The 20,519-nt window shown below is 33.2% G+C and overlaps 1 protein-coding gene and 1 long non-coding RNA gene across 2 annotated transcripts; one reads left to right on the forward strand and one right to left on the reverse strand.

The window, feature by feature from the left end:
• Positions 1-402: 402 nt before the first annotated feature.
• LOC129290415 (uncharacterized) lies at positions 403-13,215 on the forward strand. The gene is given in 14 exon segments (XM_054927172.1): positions 403-782; positions 1,388-1,483; positions 1,587-1,769; positions 1,868-1,902; positions 1,905-1,966; positions 2,062-2,089; positions 5,740-5,782; positions 6,589-6,741; positions 8,040-10,149; positions 10,281-10,643; positions 10,645-11,539; positions 11,542-11,607; positions 12,283-12,366; positions 12,677-13,215. Coding segments are annotated over 13 exon segments (4,146 nt in total). The 5' UTR covers positions 403-782; positions 1,388-1,424; the 3' UTR covers positions 12,742-13,215.
• A 1,524-nt stretch (positions 13,216-14,739) lies between these two features.
• LOC129291744 (uncharacterized) lies at positions 14,740-17,648 on the reverse strand. The gene is made up of 3 exons (XR_008588755.1): positions 17,251-17,648; positions 15,488-17,158; positions 14,740-15,126 (listed from the first exon to the last, which is right to left on the reverse strand). It is a non-coding gene; the product is annotated as an uncharacterized LOC129291744 (long non-coding RNA).
• Between the last annotated feature and the right edge of the window lie 2,871 nt (positions 17,649-20,519).

Genomic DNA, 20,519 nt, shown 5'->3' on the forward strand with positions numbered 1-20,519 from the left:
AAAAAAAGAATACCAAATTGTTGTATTCAACATATTTTTTAGCTCACTATAGAAAATGAAAATGTATAATTTGGACATTCATGCCATACATATTGCATAACCCAAGATAATTTAATAACGAGATCAATAAATTATATTTTTAATTTAAAATGATAGACGAATTGTGATATTAGTTGCGATTGTAATTGTAATTGTAATTTTTCATAAAAAGCAACTGAAGCCAAAAAAGGAATGGGTCACTGATGAAATTGCAGTCAAAGTCATCTGATACAGTATGAAACTCGCATTGGCTACTTGTACATTAAACATTGAGCATTGAGGGATGTTCACTTGCAATTTGCAAATATGGTAGTGCCAGTAAAATATATTTTGTCTGAACTTTGAAAGCATATATTCCGTTCTCTCGCTTTCTTTCCCCCACCTCCCAACTCAAACTCACTCTTCTCTCTCTCTCTCTACTGTAGCTTTGAGATAGAGTGTAGAGAGAGAAAGCTAGAAAGAGATTTGAGGGGATGAGTAAAGCAAAGACCATCTTGTCATTGTAGGGTTTTCGTAAAACTTCAAAAAAATTGAGAGACAAAAAAGAGCTCGTGCCATTCAGAAGAAGCAACGAAAAAGAAGAGAATATAGAGAGAGAGAGAGACAAGGGAGCTAAATGCTGGTGCTCTATTGAACTTGAATTCGGAGGATCGGATTACGCAATTGAAGATCTTGCGGCTTCAACTCTGGAGCCGCGCATTGAATTCCGCGATCTTCCGACATTTTTAATTCCGCTTTTAAATGTAAATCGTTAGGGCTTTTTCGATGTTACTGCTTGCATTGTTTCTCGAGGTATTTGTTTATACAAATGTGGGCATGAGTAATCTGTTTTGCCTGCGGTCTCATGGGTTTAGCTCCTTCAGATATCGAATATTGGGGTCATGGGAGCGTATGCAATAGGAGGTCATTGCGGCCTTACACTTGAGTGAGGTCTATATTGAATCAGATCCATGTTATCTGATTTCTTTATGGCGAATTTGGATCTCTATATTGCTGCAAATGCTTAAATTTAGGACCATTTTGTTTTTTAAGCTGAGCTTTGGATTGGGATCTATAGTATTCCTCTGTTGTAGCACTCAAACAAGTGGGGTTAACCTTGTAGGCCTTTGGTAAATTTTATATGCTGTTACTCTTTTGAAAAGTGCCGATTTGCATAGTTTGCCAATTTAAATATGACCGGTCATTGTCTGGTGAATAATTCAGTAAACTAGTTTCATTGCTCTGAAATTTTCTTACTTTTGTTCACAGAATCTACATTCTAGGTCTAGGATTTCTGAAGTGGATTTTGCTGATTTCGATTACCAACAAACGAAAACGATGATGAAAATGCGTTTGGTTATGTGCATAGGTCAGAGAACTGATAGAGCTCGGTTGTGTTAAGGAAAATGAAGTCTGACACACCTCTTGATTATGCTGTGTTCCAGTTGTCTCCAAAGCGTTCAAGGTATGAACAATAAATTGATTGGCTTTTCAAGCGGTCTTGTGGTTTTCTGTTTATATACTTTTGATACATTATATATCGTTCTGTTTTTTCTTTTTATGGGCAGATGTGAATTGTTCATTTCAAGTGACGGAAATAATGAGAAGCTGGCATCAGGATTAGTAAAACATTTTGTGGCCCATTTGAAGGTCGCCGAAGAGCAGGTTGCACAAGCAGCCCAATCATTTAAGCTAGAAATTGAGAGACGCAAAAATGCAGAGGCATGGTTTACAAAAGGAACACTTGAAAGGTCAAAATGATGAAAATGAAGAAAATTTCACCATAAGAAATACCTGTTTGGCTAACCTTCTAGTTTTTCCCTGACCACTTGGCCTTTGGTGCTTGCAGATTTGCGCGGTTTGTTAGCACGCCAGAGGTTTTGAAACAGTCAATACCTTTGATGCAGAGATGTCCCAGTTGGAAGCAGCACGGATAATATATTCTAAGGTATGACGGGATGTACCTATTGAATGTTGGTTCAGATAATTGGATAAAAAACTCATTTTGTTTTGCTGATCTTGGAAACTCTACCCTTATTTCAGGGTGGAGATCAGCGGACGGATTCTCAAGGTATGTACCACTCTGCCAAAGATCATTGTGTTTTAGTATTGTACAACTGTTTGCACATTGGCTGTAACAAGGGGTTTTGGAAAAGGAAATAGGGATCACTGTGAGAAGCAAAGGAACTCCTCTTGAACGGAAAATATTTAATAGCTTCATGACTAGATCTAATAGGCTGTTAGAGAGAATATACAACAACAATAACAACGAGCCTTTATCTCACTAGGTGAGGTCGGCTATATGGATTGCAAGACGTCATTGTGCTCTATCATTTATTAAGTTTTTAGGAATATTATTAATTAGAGATCACGTTCAATAACTTTCAAAGTGTTCTCTTAGGCTTTCCTCTACCCTCTTAATTGGGCTTAAAGTTATATGTTTTACTCTTCTCATTGGTGCTCCTATGGTCTTTTTTGTACATGCCCAAACCATCTCAATCGATTTTTATTATTTTTTTCTCAATAGGTGCTACCCTCACTTTTTCGCATACGTGCTCATTTCGAATTTTATCTTTACGTGTATGTTCGCACATCCATCATAACATTCTCATCTCTGCTACTCCAACTTTATGCTCTTGCTGTCTCGTTAGAGTCCAGCATTCACTACTATATAACATGGCCAGTTTGATAGTAGTACGATAAAACTTTCCTTTAAGCTTATTAAGCACCTTACGGTTGCAAATAACTCCTTTAGCTTTTCTCTAATTAAACCACTCAACTTGAATCCTATGTGAAATATCCCTATTGATTTCGCCATCATTTTGAATAATGGCTCCCAAATATTTAAACTTTTTCACTTGAGGTATAATTTGATTTCTCAATTTCACTTTCAAATTATTGTCGACTAGTCTCTTACCAAATTTACAATATAAATATTCTGTCTTACTCCTACTCAGACGGAAACCTTTCAACTCCAATGTCCTCCTCCATAACTCAAGTTTGCAATTAACCTCTTCTCTTGTCTTTGCTATGAGAATTATATCATCCGTGAAGAGCATACATTTGGGAATTTTTCTTTGAATATGTTTCGTCAAAACATTTATGATCAAGTTAATCAGATAAGGACTCAAAAATGATCCCTGATGTAGTCCAATTTTTATAGAAAAATCCTTTGTTTGACCACTAGGCGTTTTTATATTAGTTTTTACCCCCTCATACATATCCTGTATGACTTTAATATAAGCAATCCGTACTTTCTTTATTTTTCAAGGCTTTTCAAAGCACTTCTCTTGATATATGGTCATAATCTTTTTCCAAATTAATAAAAACCATGTGTAAGTCTTTATCTTTATAATGATGTTTTTTTCATTAATTCCCTTAGTAGATAAATCGCCTCTGTAGTTGATCTACCTGGCATAAAACCAAACTGATTCTCAGAAATACTTGTCTCCAATCTCAACCTGTGCTCAATTACTTTCTCCTACAATTTCATTGTGTGGCTCATTAGTTTAATCCCTCTATAGTTAGTATAATTTTGAATATCCCTGTTATTTTTATAAATAGGAATTAATGTATTTCTTCTTCACTCATCAGGCATTTTCTTGGATCGTAAAATCACTTTAAATAATTTAGTTAACCATCTCACCCCTTCTTCACCTAAACATTTTCACACTTCAATAAAAATACAATCAGGTCCGTTGGCTCTACCATTTGCCATTTTCTTAAGAGCTTTCCTTTACCTCCTTATCACGTATTATTCAATAGAATGACACATTTTATTTTCTTTCGCTAGTTATTAAATCCTCCAAGTTACTAGATGAACCCTCTCCTTCATTGAAAAATTTGGAAAAGCAAGTCTCCCATCTTTTTTTAATTTCATCATGTGTAACTAAAATTCTTCCCTCTCATCCTTAATACATCTTACCTTTCTAGATCTTTTGATTTTCTTTCCTTATTCTTAGTAATCTTATAAATGTTTTGTTCTCCTTTCTTCGTCTCAAAGCTCTTATAAAATTCTTCAAAAGTTTTAGAACGAGCTTCACCCACAGCTCTCTTAGTTTCTTCTTAGCCATACGGTACCTCTCCCAATTTTCCTCATTGTTACACAAATATATGGCTTTAAAACAGTTCTTCTTATGCTTGATTTTGTCCTGTACACTATTATTCCACCACCAAAACTCCTATTCTCGAACCAGAACCTTTTGATTTTCTTAAAATTACTTTTGCAACCTCTCGTTTTTTTTAGCCATATCCTCTCACATGATGTTAACACTTTCCTGAGATTCTCAAATTCCTTTGTCCAAAAGATTCCGCTTGAAAATATCTTGCCTCTCTCAATTTTCCTCATTGTTACACAAATGTTAGAGAGAACATATATGCATTAAAAAGATAATGGATTATAGTAACTTTGGAACTTTGAAGTTCATCAATAATTTTTCAATCCCAGCTCCTTTCTATTTTTCTGTAGAAAATATCTCTTTGTTGAAGACCATTTCATATGAGTCGATAGTTTGTTGTCAAAATACTTGTCACTATATTTGCATGCTGGCCACTTATTTTTAACATTTTGGTAGTTTTGGATTGCTACCAATTGTTTGTAATAGTTTATTTTAGGGTAAAGACACATTTTTGCCTCTAAAGTAGTTTTCGAGGAATTCCCAGCACTTTAAACTATTTGGTGTAGCATTTTTGCCCTCTAAAGTGATTAAAATGTAGCATGTTTTTACCCCGACATTAAATAATAGACGTTGACCGTTAATATGATGTAAGAGAAGGTAGTTTGACAATCTAATAGATGTTTGTGAGTATTTAATGTTAGGGTGAAGGATGCTATGTTTTAATTAGTTTAGAGGTGAAAATGCTATATCAAATAGTTTAGGGTATTGAATGCTCCTCGGAGAATATTTCAACGGCAAAAATACCCCATTACCTTTATTTTAACAGTACTTAATGTGGTGAGGATCTATACTGTGTATCATCATGATGGAGGCTTGATATCTGGGTAGGTAAAAATGTAAGCAAATTAACCATAGCCCAAAAGACAAAGGAAACACTATCGAATTTTTATATATGAATGTTCCCTTGATTGTACCATAACATAATTGCTGAATTTTTTCGGTGAGACCATCTAGCTCTTCCAACTAATTGGGATTTGAATTAGATTGGCCCCAAATGGGGGGTTAAAATTCTCTCAATGTGGTTTTTACCATTTACAAAACTTGAACTCATAATTGTTTTATTTAAAATGTCAAGAGCACATGAAAATATTTTCAAGATTCAATAATTCAATAATAAAACCTGATATCCTTGCAAGGAAACAGAAAATAAAATTGAAACTTAGTGTCTGAATAACTGATCACTAGGACTTCTATGTCCAGTAAAGAAGGATAAATTGAAGAGGATTTAAAATGGGGAAACCAAATTAGATGAAATTGAGGTTGAATAAATTTTATAGAAGAAAAAGAGGTGATTTTAGCTTATCGTCTCTTAATGATTAATATAAATGCAGTAACAACTACCTTTGTGCATTGTGACCTTTGAATATTGTGGGCACTAGTTGCAGCCGGGGTTTGTTGTTGATCTATTAGAATATTCCTGGCCCTGACCCTTATGTATTGTCTAGGGTTGCGGCTCTCCAAGGCCAGTGGAGTTTCTTTTGCTTGAGTATTCTTGGGTGATTGATAGTGACACTAATAAATCATTTGGTCAAAATTTCTCCAGGTGGGGATGGAACAGGAGCCACTGCAGCAGCCGATGCAACCAAGTATTTTTCCACCACCTCAATTTTTTTTTTGTTTTTGTTTTGGGTGCATTACAACTTGCATATTTTGCGATCATTATTTTCTTTTGATGGCTGTGCTCCCTATATTGGTGATAGAGAATGAAAATTGTTGCATCTGCCATCTAAGATGAGAGGCTCATCTTTTCTCACGACTTCAGTGCCTGCCCATAGAACTTGTGATGTTGAAAGAATAAAAAAATTAGAAAGCTATGCGCAGTTTCAGTAATTATCTTTCACTAGAGAGTGCCGGAACTTAATGTAAACAAAGGTCCTATATGTTGATTTTGATGGTTTTTATTACCTATATATTGAAATAGTAAACGATTGGACACTTGTAGTTTGATTTTATTGAAAAATTGATATTTACTTGAGGCAAAAACATAAGATCGATAATTTGTTGAAAAAATGCAAGAAATCAGGACTAAAGTTTACAAATTTGAAAAATTATATAAATGGAAAAGTGGTTGGATTGTTCTTGATTTGAGTTGTAATTTTTTCCGATCCAAATGTTGAAAATTCATTTTCTAGGTTTTGAGTAGATGGAGCTTCTAGTATGCTAGTGCCCATGTGAAGTTGATCGAGGTATTTGATGGAAATGAACGCACTGACTGTCAGTAGGACTTTTGGTGCTGCATAATCATTGTAGTGACGCATAAAAAATTGATGGTTAAATGTTAAAAAAAGAAAAAGAAAAAGGAATTTATATGGGGGAAGGAATCAATTGTGCTCACATTGACATAAATTTTTTTACCTCCTATTTTCTTGTTAATCCTTTTAATCTTGTGCAGGAAGGAACTTCTGAGGGCTATTGATGTACGACTCACTGCAGTCAAGCAGGACTTGATCACAGCTTGCACGCGAGCTTCTGCCGCTGGTTTTAACCCTGATAGTGTGTCTGAACTACAACGTTTTGCAGATCAATTTGGCGCTCACCGGTTGAAGTAAGAGAGTGCAATTTATTAAAACCCTGGTTTCTAAACATTTTTAGGGGGTCTTTTTTTTTTGGGTGCACGCGCTTTTGCAGTATCTATGAGTAGAGTTGTCTTCAATTTGGTAAATGGAGGAATCAAATTGATAGGTTTCACTGGTCTATAAAAGAAAAGGGTGTAGTTGTTCAGGCTCGCCTTATATTGGCTCCTCTCCCTGCAAATTTCTGGTGATGTGTGTCAATATGACTTAAAACAAAGTTTTTCCCGGTTTAAATTCTCTAGATTTGGGCATAAAAAATTCGTCTGTTTACAGTTTAGTTATAAAAAAATTCGTCTGCTAATATGAGTAGTTGTTGTGACCCAATGCTGCAATGTGACTTGAGCTTTACATCGGAAGCATGGGATTTTAAGGTGGGGTTTGCATGAATCTTGGGCCTTCTAGCTCTGATTTCATGAGCTAACTTTTGGGCTATGGCTTTCCCGAGGGAGGTTAGGAGAGGAGAACTATATCCAGATTTTCTTTGGACCGGCAAAATCCATATTGTCTTCATTGTCTTCTCCACATTAACCTTCGTATGTATGGGTCACTTTAGTCTCTATAGGATTGTGTCAAGCACTTTTTGCTGTACAGTACAAAGCTGCGGATAGGTAGCATGCAGGTTAGGCTTAGTACTTGATCTTGTATGGACAAGCTGACAGTTTATCTTGTATGTAAAAGATAACTTGTAATAAATAGGAAATCCTGATGATCTGGTAGTGAAATCGTTACATGCTTCGATGATTGTTCAGCTACCAGATGTTGCCCTGTGGTCCGTCATCCTAAGCCTCCTCATTATTTCCAATAGAACAGAGAAACACTGCATTTGTATATAGTATATCATTAATGTGTTTCCAATTATTTTTTATTTAGTTTTGTTATTGCTAATAGAATTAAATCTAATAGTGGTTAAGCTGTGGCCTATTTTATTCTTCCTTTCCTTATTTGGTCATATTATAATTATAATTTATATGGAGACTTAGGTAAAGGTTCCTAGTAATGCATTTAATTATAAGTTGAAAAGTCCATCCTTGTGGTTTTATGTTACATTATATGGAAGTTATGGACAGAAGATAGAAAGGTCTTTTCAGTTGGCATTTCTTTTTAAAATTTTCTCATATATATTTACTATATTTAAAATTTAAATGAATTTATTACATTTCAAGGAAATTTTTTTATTCAAATACAGTGGACGATACTTTTATTGTTTTTAAATATCTTAATGTTAACCTTTATTTATTTATTTATTTTAATATCTTTTCCTGGAGCGCAGTGAAGCTTGCACTAAATTTATGTCACTGTACCAAAGGAGACCGGACCTTTTCAGCCCGTGGAAGTTGGGGGACAATGACTATCGAGATCTCCGATCATCAGTTGGGTCAGATATGTCCATTGACGACCCTACCGAAGATCAATCTGGCATTAGGACCAATCAGCGGAGCATCACGGAAGCCCAATCATCTGAACAATCAAAGCCATCTACGTGGCGACAGCCCATGCAATTCGCCACCATCGCTTCTCGACGTAGTTCCATGGTAAACGAGAAAGGCGAAGCCGAAGTCGTTGCGGAGAAGGAGAAGAAAGAGGAGGAGGCCCCTACTGAATCGTCAACTCCAACGGTTCAGCCTGCACGGCGGCTCAGTGTGCAGGACCGGATCAACCTCTTTGAGAACAAGCAGAAGGAGAATTCCGGTGGTGGCAGCGGAGGTGGAAAACCCATTATTACCAAATCTGTGGAACTACGGAGGCTATCCTCCGATGTTCCTTCGGGACCCTCTGCTGTGGCAGCAACAGCTGAGAAGTCTGTATTGCGAAGATGGAGTGGCGCTAGTGACATGAGCATTGATGTGAGTGGTGATAAGAAGGATACGGAAAGCCCCTTGTGTACCCCCTCTTCAGCTTCCTCTGTTCTACATGCAAAATCCAATGTCTCGGTTGCATCTGAAGATAAGGATCATAAAGGATTTAATAATTCCGACAGTTCATCCAATTCTGTTCTCCAGAGTGGTCCCCGAAGGTCTGGTGATGTTGGGTTGAAAGCTCCAGTCCATCCTCAGACCTGTATTGGGGATTTTACTGTTAAAGAGGAGGCTGACTCCAATGTGGCAACCAATTGGAAGGATCAAAAAGCTTTTAATGTTCAATCAAAGCCGTCTGCAACAGAACAGGTTATGGAAAATAATCTGGGCTCTTCTCAGGATCCATCAATAACTTCTGCTTTTGGCGAAGAAAAGACTTGTTTCAATCAAAATCAAGTGGGTTCTGAGTCACAGCTTAGGGGCCCCTCCAAGCAGAATGAGGTCATTGGAGCAAAATCGCAAGTGGGGCCTGTTGCATCAGAGGTTAAATTCTCTAGAAGGGAAGATGGTGTAATGAGAAATCAAATCATAGCTCAATCTTTGATTAGGATTTCTCATAATCGATCTCGATCTCTTTCAGAACAATTTGATGGTGGTATTTCCCTAGAACAACCTAAGGAAGCTTCTGCTCAGGTTGAGGGTGATAAATTTAAGTATCAGCCCAATTGGAGTTCTTCTGCTGGAGAACTTGAGGATTCATTGAAAAAGGGTATTCCGTTCTATAACAATCAGCAAATGAAGCTTGAGGACTCTGATGTCCGACATATGAATTGCAATAAACCTCATCCTGGTGGCAAATCACACAGCAAGAGGGGCAGGGCTCTGGTTGATCATGAACATACCAAGTTGAACCTTCCTAGTAAACAAGTTTCAGAGAGTCAAGACAGTGTCCTTGTACCCTCAATGGCACCTTCAGAGAACGTTCCAAGAATAAGACAGTCTAAGGGAAATCAGGGGCTAAATGATGAGCTGAAATTGAAGGCAGATGAGCTTGAAAAGCTTTTTGCAGAGCATAAACTGCGGGTTCCAGGGGACCATTCTATTTCTGCACGGAGAATTGAGTCTGCTGACACTGATGTAGAACAGCATATTCATTCACAATATAGAGAATCAGTGGAGTCAACTCCTCAACTTCCTTCCAGAAATACAACGCTTAAACCGACTAGGAGTTCTAGCAATGTAGCAAACTCTGATGCTAAGACATTTGCTAAGAGGGTGGATAGTAACAATTATGGTGATACCCTGAGGCAATGTTTCTCAGATCTCAACTTCAATGATGATTCTAGAGGAAAATTTTACGAAAAGTACATGCAAAAAAGAGATGCTAAACTGAGGGATGAATGGAGTTCTAGCAGAGCAGAGAAGGAAGCTAGGATGAAGGCCATTCAAGATAGTTTAGAGTGGAGCAGGGCTGAGATGAAGGCCAAGTTTTCAGGCTCTATAGACAGACATGTTCCAATATCTAGTGATCATCAACGTGCTGAGAAATTTAGTTCTTTCAAATTGAATATTAAGGGAGAGCAGGTAGTTATTTTCAATGGTTTTGGTAATGCTTGATCAAATTAAACCTTCTAGAATTCAAAGTTTGTTTTGATATTTGAAATGCTGATATCTGTATTGGTTATTATTTGTTATTTCCTCCATCGTTTTTACAGCATCCAATAGTTTCCCTTCAGAATGAAGAAGATGAAAATCTATCCGATTTTTCAGAAGAAAAAATATATGGGCAGGCCAGACAATTCAGTGAATCAACTATTGGGGAAGGTGCTTCAAAACAAAACAGAAAAAATTTACCTAACAGAAATTTGTATTCATCTACCCGCACAACAGCATCATCAGCTTCACGATCATCAGCCAAGGTTGTTAACTCTACTTCTGGTAGGAGAAGAGACAATCCTCTTGCCCAGTCTGTTCCAAATTTCTCTGATCTTAGAAAAGAAAACACAAAGCCATCTTCTGGAGTCAGTAAAACAGCTCCCCGATCTCAGCCAAGGAACTATGCCCGGAGTAAGAGTAGCCAATGAAGAGATGCCCGGTGTCAAGGATGAGAAGCCAAAGCGATCTCAGTCTTTGCAGAGAAGTTCTGCTAGTCCTCTAGAGTTTAAAGATCTGCCTCCTTTTGGCTCAGAAGGTGTTGTTTTGGCTCCATTGCAATTTGATGGGGAGCAAATTGATCTAGGCCCTGGTGCTGGGTTCAGTTCTGCTTGGATGAAAGCTTCAATGGCATCTGAGACTCAGAAAAATGAAAGATCTGATGAACTGGCATTTGAGGCAGAAGATTCTGCAGAAATGTCTAAAGATGTAGAGGATGGAATGGAATCCATGGCTGTTGAGGATTTTGCATATGCAAATGAAACTAAGGTGAGACAGGGCCAGGAATCTGATAAATCTGGTAATTCTGGATATGAAATTGGAGATTCTGCTAGATCTCTCACTCAAGGAGACCCTGGTTCAGTAGCTGAAATGCCTACCACTATGCCATCAACTTTCAACAGTGCAGGATCCGTGCAGGACTCACCTGTTGAAAGCCCCGTCTCTTGGAACTCACGCACACGTCACCCATTTTCTTATCCACATGAGTCCTCTGACATTGATGCTTTTATGGACTCTCCTCTTGGAAGCCCTGCATCTTGGAATTCCCACTCACTCATCCAAGGTGAGACTGATGCAGCTCGAATGAGGAAGAAATGGGGAAGTGCTCAGAAACCTATTCTTGTTTCTAATTCATCCCATAATCAATCACGCAAGGATGTCACAAAAGGTTTTAAACGTTTACTAAAGTTTGGGAGGAAAAATCGTGGGTCAGAGAGCTTGGTACCAGATTGGATATCTGCTACAACATCTGAAGGAGATGATGATACAGAAGATGGCCGGGATTCTGCCAATCGGTCATCAGAAGATTTGAGAAAGTCAAGAATGGGTTCTCTCATGGTCATCCTTCTGATGACAACTTGAATGAAAGTGAGCTGTTCAGCGAACAGGGTAACCTATACTTTTTCTTGTCGCTCAGCTACATGTTTTTTCCTACATGTTTCAAGTTCAAAATAATTTTCTACTTTTATGTCTTTGTGCATTTATTTTTTCCAACTATGTTCTGCCCTGCTATTAATGGTTGCTTCTTTTCAATTATAATCCTAGATTGCACGTTTGGATAAAATAATTCTTTCTAGGCGTTGAATAAAGCAGGAAAAATGCTGATCTGTATTGTGTCGATATTTGAAATTGGAGGAATCAATTTCTGATTGTATCGATCTCTCATTTCCACGCTTTGTTTATTTCTTGTTGATGTAGGATCAAGGAGGATTCAACATGTTCAAGGGTTATATAAGTTACCATCATACTTCACAATTGATTAGATAATAGATATAATTTATAATATTTTCTTAAAAGACATCTCTGGAACTCCATTGATATTTACTATATAGTGATCATAGGTTAACACCATTATAAATCGAAATCAATCCTATACATTTTAAGTTTGAATCGCACTTTAACACGCTCAAAACTTTGCACACCATTTAAAGAGGCTTTCTCGTCATTTGCTTTCAGCTAGTGTTGTACGCGTAATTCATGTTCCGTATTAGAAATATTCACATTTTTGGTTTAAGGAATTAGTATCAGTGAATTCCTTAATTGACTGGTTCTCAATCCTTGCAGTCCAATCCTTGCGAAGCTCTATCCCTGCACCTCCTGCTCATTTCAGACTGCGGGATGATCATATTTCAGGAAGTTCGTTAAAAGGTGATACCTGGATAACCTAATCTAGCTGAAGTTCAAATCTGTGATGCGTGTACGATATGTCTCATTTTATGCCGGCATAGTTTAAACTTTAGAGGGGAACCTGTTGGCGTTCAATTGTGTCTCACAGATTGTGATGGTAAAGGGGCAGCAGATGCTAGTTATCTTTAATGACCGAGGAGTCATAATCAGACATGTTTTGGGTCTTTTCATCAATATTCAGAGATGCAACCTTTTTATTTTGTTTAAACTTATTTTTGTAGTTTTCACAACATTGTAGTTGTATCTTACACATGAATTTCATTTTATGCAGCTCCCCGATCATTTTTCTCCCTCTCAAATTTTCGAAGCAAGGGAAGTGATGCAAAGCCCAGATGAAATGTCGCTTTGTTTGCCTGGAAATGATTTGATTCACTTCTTCGACGATAGGGTGTAAAGGGCATATATATGATACGAAACTCAGAGGTAGGCATGATGGATTACATAAAAGATATATGATGATGAGTTTTTGTATTTTTTTTTGGATTCATGAGGTCTTTTCCTAGTGATTTAGGTAGCTTTCGCTGATTGTGTTGGAACATGCTGCATATAGAGATATTCTTTTATTTTGCTTTAGTTCTGTGAGATGTATATCAGAGTTGGAATGCTTTTTAGGATCAGCATAGTCAGAGTTAAGAAGAGTGGTTTGCTTGCGGAGTAATAGCTTGCAAAGGATTATTTCTCCCTTCCTATTAAAAAGAAATAATTAATATTGTTCACTTCTAATCATTTGCCTTTCCCTACAGGCATTCTTTGATGAAGGACACATCATTGTAATATTAGCTGTATAATCTCAATCATAAGTTTATGGAAGTTATTGTGATTTATTGTAATTTATCATTCAGTAGGAACACTTTCAATACAGGGAATGGTTATTCTAACCTTGCGTCTGTTCCACATGAGCGGTGGTTTGGTGTTTAGAGAGAAGAAAAGAAGGGGGGGGGGGTTGTTTCTCTTGGGCGCAAAGTAGTAGGCTACCTTTGTGATGTTTCTCTCTGTAAAAGAGAGAATGGTAGTTAAGTTTTAAAATATTAAATTAATAATAGTTAGGTTGTTGATAAAGCATTTCTAAATTTAGGAATTTTAATTGTAGACAAGACATCTAAAATTCAAATGTAATTATAAAAATGTAATTGTGATTCTTGTTTGTAACTATATATGCATTGATATTTATAACTTAATTTTTACAATTTTTTATTAAGGACCTAATAATCATTAATATAATTTTTTTAAACCTATCTGTCATTTGCCTGAGAATCTTTGAAATAGATTCTTCCCCTCAAATGCAAGGGAAGAAGGCTTCCTCCATTGGAGTTCAAGGAAGGAGCTTTTATAGGGGGGAAATTAGGCTGCCAAGTATTTTAATTATTTTAGCCCTTGATAAAAAAAGAATCTCTAACCTTACCACTCATTAATAATAGTTTTGATATTTAAAATGTATTAAAATTATTTTAAATTTGGAATTTTTGAAAAATACCAATGTTAACATAAAAAGTACTGACAAATTCTGACGTGGGCTGGATGCAAACTTTGGTCACTGGTCTCAGATATGCTATTTTTTTTTTGGGGACACTTGCTCTGCCCTAGAATTAGCATATCATTATATATGTAAAAACTAGATGATTTTTTGTGCGTTGCACGGGTTGAATTTAAAAAATGACATACAAATGTATGATGAACTTGTTTTAATATGATATTAAATCAAAAATTAGAAAAAAATTGTAATGAGTGAGGCCATTATGAATTATTTTAAAATATCATTATTCAAGTTAAGAAAAATGTTACGACAAATAATAGGGGATATATATTTTAAAATCCTTCTGCCATTCTAAAATCATTCATTAATTGTGGTTTATATGATCTTGGATTTAAGCTACCCTAAGAACTATGCTTCTTTTGAGTCTTGAGTTTTCAAACAAAACATTGAGCATTACATAATCATTTTTCAATGAACCATTGAGGTTTACTTTATCTAATATAGATTGCTATTGGTATCTATATAATTAAGTTATTTGATTTTTAAATTTTCATGGTAAGTCTTTTGATTATATTTAATCTTTTCCACTACGGCAAACTTTTTTCTATTATAGTAGTACTTTTGAAAAATATTTTAGTAAGATAAGCTCTTTTACCATAATAAAATTTGTGAAAATCACAATAATTTTGATTCTTAATTACCATAATAACTTCCTTTCTACTAAAGTTTGTAAATAATCAAATCCTACCATTTTTATCATGGTAACCCATTATCCATTATTTTCCATAATAGTATCTTGGAAAATGTTTTGAAATGTCTAATATTCAAAGTTTGTTTTAATGAATGGTCAATTTGCAAAAAATCAATATGAAATTTTAAGGTGTTAAATGAAGCATGAAAAGTCTTAGCTTCATCACTATTTACAGACAATCCTGAAGTCAAATAATTTACTAGTAGGTCAATGCTTTTAGCAGTAGATAGTTGTGACAACAACGTCTTCAAATCTTCCTTGATTCTTTAACAATCTTTCCCAAGCCATTGCTCAGATAATTGCCTCTATTACTTACAACTAGTCTTTAAGCATCTTCAAGATCCAGTAAATTAGGAATTTATTGACCATTTTCCCCTAACACAACCTGAACAGAACAAAATAAGTGTCCCCAAAACAAACACATTGTATTTCTAAAGAATATCACCTTGTAGACACGAAAATAGTCACCATAGCTGCTCTCTACTCATTAGTCAATCTGCAAAAGTAATCAGAATCTTAAAAACTTTCACATGCAAAACTTGTAATTTCAACTTGCAAAAAACCAAAATCGTTAGCATTATAGTTGATTCCAAACATTTCATTGGTAAAGCTACCTAGATCAAAACTAATCAGAAGCTTGGGAAATTTTTTCTTCACCTCTAAACTCCCTTAAAAAAAAATCATGTAGCAGTGCTGGTATGATATAATGGAGAAAATTACAATCAAAATAAAGGAACAGAAAAATGATTGCAAGAGAAACATCGTTGTCCAATAATGTCTATCTTCCAAAGGAAATTCAAATATAATACATATAAACTTGCATGACTACTAATACACAGTGACACTCGTGAATATACCTTCTTATTATATCTTTTTGATGCTCTGCCATATTTAGCAGCCTTGAAATATACTTATTATATCCCTTCCTCCTTTTTCTTTCCAGTTGCCTCAATCTTCTCTGTCGTGTTCAACTACCATGATTCCCTTTGACATACTTTTAGCAATCTTTGTGAAAAAGAAATATCATCACACGCCCCAAACAAACGTCCATTTACAAAGAGATAATATGATTTAAATATGATGGAAAATTGAATACTTTGATTCTAAAACCCAACAGAGAACAATGAATGCTAGATGATTACAATGGAAGGGAGGATGATTGGTGTGATAGTGAAATAATTATCTAGTCAAGAAACAAAAATTTGGCACATTTAATGGCCTGGTCAAATGATCTGTATACCTATACTATTGCTACAATTCAGAAGCCAGGAATCTTGTATGAATGAAATGAGTCTAACAGAACACTCATTTTTCCTATGATACACCACCACTAAACCTATTTAAGCTATCAAATCAATTGACAAGCTTGATAATTACCTTTGTCAGGAAAATCAAGTGTCTAGTGGGAATAAAAAGGTCCTTGGTAAATTAATTTGTGATATCTTTAGGTTTATACCTACATTAACCTCTCCAAGAAATGAAGTTATACTAAGTTCACAGTGACCTACTTTTTTGCTGTTCATCAATTGAGACTTCAAAAGAATGAATGTATTGGATTTCGTTAGTTTATTAGTTTTACTCTTGCTTAATTGTTGCATGCATTAGGCTTGGACAATTTATGAATCTCATTCTCATTTCAAATGTAAAATACATTTTATGTCCATAAAAAGTGACTACAAGTAAACCTATTTCTTAAATGTTAAGAAATTAAGGTGACATAATAATTAATTCTATGCTATTGAAAAACAACATATACTTAGTAAAGCAATTAGCAAAACAGAAATTCATTAATGAGGAAAAGAGGTGGGTATGAATTTACCTATCACGAAAGAATTTCAAGTTCTCTTAACCTTCAAGTACAATAGAATTGAAGCAACTTTTTGAAGATAATTTGCCGGGGATAACACCAGCTGCCAAGGCTTTAATTGCAAATTGAGGGGGGAAAAATGAAACTTCTGCCCGGAAAAAATAGATTTTATTCTAGGAGTAAAAATCAATCATTTGTTATCTTGAATGGCTACAAGATCTGTGTCTTCAACCTTGATATCATCAAAAGCAGTAACCAATGAACCAAAGAGTGTAACTATTGGTAATCTTGGGTTTTGGATTTGTGAACCATAAAGAAATCCGTTTACAAACAAAATCACAGAAAAAGAAAAGTTTCACCAGCGTTTAAAACATTTCCAACTATCGTGCATGTTCATGCTTTTGGTTAGAACAAACCATTCTAGAAAAGAATTTAATTTAACCAGTCATCTTGCAAATTCCCTTCTGGTGAACAATTCACGTGCCTCCACATGGTCATCTTATACAAATAAATAAAAATCGGAAAACTCTTAGGACATCTTCCAATCTCCTCACAACTCTAAATCTTATACCATTTTTTGAAAATGGTAAACTAAACATCACGATCACCATAGCTAAAATCAGCCTCAACAACTTGATAAAAGAAATCACAAGTCTTTTCAGCTGTGATTACAAACCTAGGACAATCTTTGATGCAAAACGAATGAACTGAAAATGGAAGGCTGTACAAGGCCAAAAAAACATTAATCATTACCATAGAGATAAACAAAAGAAAAAAATATGAAAAAAATGAAAAAGAAAAAGCTATATTCACCCTTGAAAAAAGAGATTTCAAAATCGAGCACCACTGACTCAATGCAACATCGAGTTATCGAGCACCAACAAATTGATACAACATTGAATTGTTGAAATTCATATCAGCCATCGCCAAGATCATTATTCGTCAATGAATTTGTTATACTCTAAATCCCTGCGATTGATTGAGTAGGTTTTGAATTTGAGGTGAAAGCAAGAAAATCCCTAGAAAACATAGCAAGAGGAAGGTGAAGAAATTGAAGAAGAAGAACAATGACATAATAGAAAAAGTGTTTGAAATATGAACTGTCAAAGGCCTGATATTTCTTGAAGACATTGAGCATTGAGAGACACGAAAACGCATGGGGAAGGAGCAGTGAACGGAGAAGCATAGTTAATGGAGACGAGGAGACGATTAGAGTTATGCTCCCATCAACCAATTAGAAGATTTTTATGAGATTTGTTGATATGTATTGATGATACGTTATATGAATATCATATGTTTATTTTTTGGTTTGTTGTAATTTTGTATTTTAAGATGTTTTTTCTGTAATTCTATGCTTCAAATTGAGTTTTGAGTTAGATTCAAAATGATTTATTATTTTTATATGTATATAAAATAGAATATTCAGGTTTGGAATTAAGTTCCGATATCATTTTTTTATATGTATAAAAAATTAAATTTTGATTATTTCTTGATAGGTTTGGTTTTGAAAATAAAATTATATATATATATATATATTAAATGTGTTGTTACTGATATATATATATATATATATTATCTATTTGAAATTCAAATCAGATCATTTAAAAAAAATCAAATTATATGAATATAATTCGACGTGCTGTGGAGGATATTTTCTCAAAATATCTATTTATTTGAATTAAAATTAGTATTTATTTATTTATTTAAAAAATAAAAAAAGAATTTGTGTTTTGAAATATCAACCTATCCTATTAATTTTTGAGAGTTTCAATCTATTCTAATGATTTCCAAAAATTAAGCTTCATATAATATATATATATATATATTTAAAGTAATATCTATTTATTTAAAAATAAAAAAAGAATTTGTATTTAAATTTTTAGATCTATCATGATGATTTCTGAAAATTTTGATCTTTTCGTGTACTTTGATTTGTGTTATGTCCCTTTTTTAAATCAAATAATAAATACTCCATTTGAAAAATTTAATGCATAATTTATAATAAAATATGAATTTGTCTATTGGGAAAAATATTTTTTATTTCATATATTTATTTGAGTTTAAAATTATATTGTTAACTACTCCTTCTGTTTCAAATTATAAGATATTTTTAGGGAAGATTTAGTGTCTTAAAATATAAGACCCTTTAATAAAAATAAAATTTTATTAATAATATTTTTTTAGTATTACCCTTTTCATATATTCTCTCTCTTAAAAAATGATACTTATAATTTTAGAATAAATTTATAGTTAATTTCAAAAATTATAATATAAATAAAGTTTATAAATTAATATACAAATAAGTATTAAAAATAATTTTTAATATAATTTTTTTTACCAATTTTTTGTAATATAATACATATATCTTGGTTTATTTTACATATGATAAATATAATATTAAGTATTTTAATGTTTATTATGTATATATCATAAGTATATACTTATTTGAAAAAATAATAATAAAATTCTTTTAAAATATATAAATAATAATTTAATCCTTTAAAATGCTATAATTCTCCTGAAGTTTTTAAGAATTTTTCTGTCATTAATAAATTTATATAAATTATCAAATTTTACTTGTTAAAAATAAATGATTCATAAGTTTTCTTTTTATATTCATAACAATGTAACAATAAATAAAAAATTTAATATGTAAAATTATAATTTTTTATTGCATTGTTGTGAATTTAAGAAAAAAATTGTGATTATAAGAAGAAAAGTTATGAATTATTTATTTTTAATAAGGTAATTTGATAATTTATGTAAATTTATTAATGATAGAAAAGTTTTTAAAAATTTTAAAAAAATTATGACATTTTGAGAGATTAAATTATCATTGATATATTTCAAATAAATTTTATTATCATTTTCCCTATTTATTTCCTTTTTTGATATTGTCAACTGCATGGATGAAAATTTCCAAATTTTGGGTCAAATTCCATAATTTATGTCAAATTTTTTGTTGTCGAGGAAGAAAACTTTCCAGCTAAACTTTGAATATATATTAAATAACAACCAATTAATTTCAAATCATATTAAAATTTTTAATATTAATATTCAATAGTTTATAAATTAATTATAATATGAATAAAAAAGTTTTAACAATATTTAAAGTTTATTGTGATTTTCAAATAATATAAGGAATAAAATATTAATAGATAAAAATTTATTATTGTAAATATTCCATCGATATCATAATTGACAATAAAATATTAAAAGACAAAATTTACTATTCTCAATATGCCATCAATATCATTCATATTTAAGTTGAACAATTTGTTTCTTAGATACTAAATCTTTTTCTTCTTCCATCATGTTAGTGGAGAAAATAAATAGTGAATTGGAATAAGTTGATAAGGGTATGGTGTACTTTAAGATATTAATGGGAAAAAGTTAAAAAAAGGAGAGAGAAAAATATTTTTTGGCCCATGCAGACACGTAATCCTATGGTTCGGAAGCAAGATTTAGCGGTTGGTTTGTGAATAAGTTTAGGCTGAATTTTTAAATATTTATATACATAAACTAAAAGAATGGTTACAAGATGTACATTTGCTAAATATACTTTAAAATATAATGTTAAGTATTTAAAGATTTGATTAATCAACTTCTTATTTTATGTAGTCAAATTATTTTATTTAATTTTAAGTATTTAAGTATTCAATAAATATTGAGCTTCAAGAGGGTGTATGACCTTAGGGCCACTTGTGTTTAAAGTTTAAAAACTAAGGTATTAATGGTAGAGATTGCAAGCTCAGAAGTTGCTGATACTGGGATTAAAATTTTGAAAACCTCGTGCTGTGAATATGCCCTTATGAGTTATAAATATTTTTTTCTTATTTTATTCATTTTCTTCTTGATTTTTTTGGCAAGAAAATGTTGTATAATATTTAATAACACTTTAGATCTTTACTATACTCATTATGTAGTAGTTTGTTTGGGATAATAATAATAATAATAATAATAATAATAATAATAATATTATTATTATTATTATTATTATTATTATTATTATTATTATTATTATTAAAAATGAAGACCAATTGTTGGATGTGGAATTCTATGATTCTTATCAAATTTTAAAA

The sequence above is a fragment of the Prosopis cineraria genome, unplaced genomic scaffold (assembly GCF_029017545.1).
Source record: "Prosopis cineraria cultivar Desert tree isolate PC_DT_omini unplaced genomic scaffold, ASM2901754v1 PC13, whole genome shotgun sequence".
In the NCBI taxonomy this organism is placed as follows: Eukaryota; Viridiplantae; Streptophyta; class Magnoliopsida; order Fabales; family Fabaceae; genus Prosopis; species Prosopis cineraria.